Consider the following 5253-nt stretch of genomic DNA (forward strand, 5'->3'; position numbering starts at 1 on the left):
CTTTAAGGTGCCCCCCTCCCCTGGCTACCCGTTCCTGATGATCCCGGACCTGAGCAGCCCGTACCTCCCCAACGGACCCCTGTCTCCCGGAGGAGCGCGCACGGTGAGTGTTCGTCCCGCCGCGCCCGGGCGCGCGGGCGGTAGGGGCTCGAGAGATGCGCCCCCGGGCTCGGCGACGGGGTGGGGGATGGGGCCGTCCCGGGGGGATCCCGGGCAGAACTTGCTTACGGAGTTGAACCACTCCGGCAGTCGAGGGTTAGGCTGCGCTGGGAGTGCCTGGAACATTCCCTTACATTCTCCCCTTTGGCTGGGGAGCCGCTTCGGGGTCCACTTCTGGCGTTCTCCTTGGTGTCCAGAATTCTTTGCTCGCGCTAGAGAAAAACTTGGATTTGTGCCGGTTGGGCGGGAGTGTGTGTTGAGCGGGGCGTGGAGGGGGGAGGTGGTCTTGCTTTCTTCCTGGAAATCGGTCCGCTTTCTCTGGCAGTTGGGCAGTGGGGCCAGGGGAGGTGGGTTGGCGACGCTGCCCCGCGACTCCAGCTTCTCCGGGCGGCTAGAAGTCGGTTCCTAAGAAACCCAGTATTCGTGGCGGGTTATTCACACACACACATACACACACCCCCTCCCCACCCCCATCCCTCGCGCTGGGGCCTCAACTTTTCTGTAGAGCTTGGGATTTTAAACTCGCCGAGATGATTTCGAGGGCGAATCGAGGCATTCTTCAAGTTGAGGAACTTGGCTTTTTCCCCCTTTGTTGCCGGCTTTTCTCATTTAAAGCGAGCGCTGCGACACTTTAAACCTGTTAATGGGCGCGCTTTGTGTGCTGCGCGCTGGCATTTAAAGCGGTGATTAAGCAAATTGACCGGGCCCCAGACGACGTGCAAATGAGGGCGGATTCCTTCGCCCCCTCCCAGGCTCTAACTCCCGCCCCCCGCGTCGCGAGGGCTGCAGCCCCTTGGGCTGGCCGGGTTTTGTGTGTGTGCCCTGAGCTGCCACCCGACCCGAGGGCCTCCAGCCCAGGTGCTAGGTCCGCTGGCAGATCTTAGGTGAACGCCTACCTACTGCGTGCCAGGCTCTTGCGCGCTGCTTGGGCGCCTCGCACAGCACAGTGGTTCTCTTTGCTTCCTGCCCAGTTTCCCAGCGCCTGCCAGTTCGTGCTTGATTCGGGGTGGGAGGTGTTTGGCTCCTTAAGACTGGCCGGACAAACTCACTTTATGCTCAAGCTGTCCTTCAATGACGATCACAATTAAAGGGCTGCCTGGGAAACGCTGGTGCTGAATGGACCGTCCCTGCTGTCATGGTCCAGCGGTCCATGGAGAGCGGAGACGTGTGCGGAGGTTCAGAGGGGTCGCTTGGCAGGCCCCTGAGGCGTGAAAGTGGAGGCTGAGGATTCTGACCAACCGAAAGCGGAGTGGGGCCACACAGCTTCCCCTTTAAAGCAGGGAAGACCCTGCATCCTTGGCCCTGCCTTGGAGCATCCTGGGACCTCCCAAATACAAGTCCCGACTATGAGCTGAAACGGGGCATCTGGCTGTTGCTTTTTCTCATTCATATAAAAAGAAGGTGTGAGCAAAAGTTGAGTGAAACAAGCCTTTGTTTAGGTTTTCACATATTCTCGTCGGTGTCCGCAGATGTAATTCAGTTCTGAAGGTTTTAGTAGGGTTTCTGTAACTGTGTATGAGGTCACACTACCGCAGTCCCTTTTCTTGCTTTTACCTTTAGATGTCTGGGAAAAGGAGTTTGGCATTTCTGTGACTCAGCACCGATCCAGATCCGTGTCCTGATGTAGATAGAGTCACCAGAAATGTTCCACATATCACTGGTTATTTGACTGGATCTGGCTCTTTCTTCCCCCTTTCTCACTGCATGATAAGTAGCTTCATTCGTGTCTGACTCTTTGCCATGGACTGTAGCCCGTCAGGCTCCTCTGTCCGTGGGATTCTCCAGGCAGGAATACTGGAGTGGGTTTCTGGTGACAGAATGGTGACAGCTCCCTGTCTTCCTATGCTGCTCGTCCCCTCCCCCCAAGAGCCCAAGTGGGACAGACTTTGTTTGTGTCAGTCCCCTCCTTCCTGCTACCATCTTTTACCACTCTTCTTTCTTTCCACCGTCTTAGGTCTTTTACTAAGAGCTCCCAAAGGCTGCTTCCTTTTGGTCCTGGGGCTTTCTGATTACCTGCATGGTCTGTATCCAGACCTGCATGGGACTTTTGGAGTCCTTGGCGGAAGCTGAACTTTCCCCTCTGCATGCTTTTTACTTTTCCTGCTCGTCCCTTCAGCTGTTCTTGCCTGAGCCCATGTTGCCATCCTGCTTTTTCAGCCTCCAGGAACACTCACCCTCTCCCTGTTACCCTTCATAAGAGACTTGGTATGTCTCATCTCACTCTTCTGTTTCTATCTTGCCTCCCCGGTGAATTGCCCTTTCAGAAGTAAGTTCAATGCCTCCATCAATTCTGTGCCCCTTATGTGTCTGTCATTGGGCTTTGACCTGCCTGGTTACAGAGTTCATTGAAGTTTCCTGCATTTATATCAGCTCAGTAGAACCTGCTAATTTGATTCTATCAGTGACTGTTAGTAAAGCACTTGATTGTCTGGACTCTAAGATTGAGATGATGTTTTTCTGCTGAATGATTATATTAATGAAATTAATGTGATTCTAACTGTAGGCAAACTATAGGTGCAGACAAAGTGGCCCTCTGTGGGGATCCCCGCCTGGTAAAATGTTTTAGGTGGATATTGGGAGGAAAGAAGGGGGAGGCAGGTGGCTGAAGGGTAAGGGGAGTGGTGCCTGGAATGTATGACCTGTTCTCTGGTTTAGCAGCCTTGGTCTTTTTTGGTTTCACCTCCAAGTTTCACAACCCTGGCCTGGCTGCTCTAAGGTCTATAAGTGGTATAAAACCAGGCGACCTCAGTTCTCTTCTGCTTGGAAATACCAAACCAGAGGCAAAAATGAGATTTGGCTGGAGTGTTTTCAGGGTATTAATTGACCCTAGGAATAGCAAATAGCAGGGCTGCAGCACCCTCACCCACTGGCAAAATTCCTTCTGGGACAACTGGGGGCCAGCCAGTCCTCCAGTCTGGCTGTCTCCTCCCCACGCGCTGTTACCTTTGCCCTCCACTCTGGCTTGGCTGGGAAGTGGCCTCTTCCTGAGCCTCTTTAGAGAAGAGGTCCCCTTAACCTGGGGCGTGTGCCAAGCCTCTGAGCCATGATTCATTCTCCTCTGGAACCCCGGGGGACCCTGTGGCCTGTGAAGAGAGGACTAACTGCCGCAAACCACCTTTCACTCCTTCCAAGAGTCACCCAAAATTATACATTCATTCATGAAAAGACTTCACCAGTTTACTAAACCACCTCGGTGCTGTTGACTAGAATTTTGTTAGGAAAATGTAAGTCAACACAGAAGAAAGCAGATGTCAAAAATAGTCTGACAAGTCAGAACCAAAGAGAAAACGTGGAGGGTGGTTCAGTGAGTGAGCGGAGTGTGGTTCAGTGAGCAAGCTACAAAGTGATAGGAGTTATGAGTGTGACCGTAGTGTAAGTGCTAATGACATTTGGGAAAACAACGGTTGCAGGTAGAATCGCTGAGGAAATGGATAGTTTGGGGTCCTATTTATAAATTTTAGAACTACTGTTGTACAGCTCAAGCTCCAAGTTATTCATACATATTCATATAGGCCATCACAACTCAAATTTCTGTATGCAATCCCTCTGTCTTCTAAACGTGGGCCCATTTTTTTAAGTCCTTTGCATCCCATGGGCAGTCTTGCTGATATCTGATACAGAGGAACCGAAGCAGAAATCTTTGTGTATGTATACTTAAGTTTTCTGGGGTTTTTTTGGAGTTGTATGTAAAAGCCCAGTCAAACTTTTTCTTTTGGAAGATCAGTGTAAAAGATCAGTATAAACATGCTGCTTTTGGGAAAGTTCTTTTAAGCCATTTCATCTAAATATAACTTCTGTTCCATTTTTTTCTAAATATAACTCAGGGTTTAATGAGGACTTTTCACATGGAATGAGCATTTACGAGGGCCCTGTCTGTGTTGCTGAAGTTTTGGCACTTAGATTGCTGGGGTGACAGTTGGTGACAGACTCTGTGGAGGGACTCAGACCTTGTCAGTCCCTTTTCTTTGACTGGGTGGATCCGACAGGCAATACCTGCTTGCTCTGTTATAATTTTGGAAAGTTTTAGGTTGGTTTCATTCTTCATTGATCTCACTTCTAGGGAATCTTGAGGAGAAAGTAGGTTAGTGTGTACACACACACACTACAACACAAAGTGTCCCAGGCTTTACAGTGATGTGCAGAGTTACCCCAAAAACTGTGGCATAAAAAAGGAATTTAAATGATTATCCACTGGAAAATGCATTATGCAAAGATCCTACTTATATTCCAAGTTAGAGTCCATTTTTACTGGCTAAGCTGGGGAAATTCAGATTGGCATCCTTAAGATAAGGTTGTAACTCCTCGACTTCATCTGATATTTATTGAGGACTTATCATGGGCAATGACTAAGGGGCTGTGAGAGTTAGGATGAATTAGAACCAACTTTGCCCTGAAGGACTTAAAAAGTGAGTTAGGAAGAAGTAATGTTAGTACAGACCATTAGGAAGGTTCTTGTTAAGAGTCAAGATAGTTCAGAGGAAAATTTGAAGAATAAAAAGAGTAGAAAAATTGTTTTGGGCTGGCATGGTCAAGGAAAGCAGGTAAAGGAAATTGTTTTAAATTGGTCCCTGTCACTCACCATTCTTTAGTTCAAAGTAGTTCTTGTTGAGGGACTTCCCTGGTAATCCAGTGGTTAAGACTTCACCGTCCAGTGCAGAGGTCATGGGTTTGATCCCTGGTTAGGAAGCTAAGATCCCGTATGCCTCCTGGCCAAAATACCCCAAAAGATAAAAACAAGCAATATTGTAACAAAGTAATTCTTGTTGATAATAAAAAACTTAAAAGTAGTAAGGTGGTTTGAATGAAAAGTGGAAGTTCTGCACCCATGTCTTGAGGTAGAAGACAGCACAGGGAGAGCACAGGCATGGAGGAAGGGAAAGGTCAGGGCCATTTGGGCAATGCAAGTTCTTCCATTGGTCTGGAAAGATAAAGGGTCAGACCTTGAAAGCCAGTGAAGGAATCTGGTCTTCTTTAAGAGGCAGCAGAGAACCATCCAACGAAGAAGGAAATGGCAACCAACTCCAGTACTCTTGCCTGGAAAATCCCATGGACGGAGGAGCCTGGTAGGCTGCCGTCTATGGGGTCGCACAGAGT

The 5253-nt window shown here is 49.2% G+C and overlaps 1 protein-coding gene across 1 annotated transcript in view; it reads left to right on the plus strand.

Annotated features, from left to right (window-relative positions):
• Positions 1-5253, plus strand: part of TCF7L1 (transcription factor 7-like 1 (T-cell specific, HMG-box)) — a 203472-nt gene that overhangs the window by 1688 nt on the left and 196531 nt on the right. Inside the window, exon 3 of the mRNA XM_010862246.1 lies at positions 3-103. Within this exon, the coding sequence (XP_010860548.1) occupies positions 3-103 (101 nt within the window). The remainder of the gene's footprint in view (positions 1-2; positions 104-5253) is intronic.

Source organism: Bison bison, unplaced genomic scaffold (genome assembly GCF_000754665.1).
Source record: "Bison bison bison isolate TAMUID 2011002044 unplaced genomic scaffold, Bison_UMD1.0 scf7180017864480, whole genome shotgun sequence".
NCBI lineage: Eukaryota > Metazoa > Chordata > Mammalia > Artiodactyla > Bovidae > Bison > Bison bison.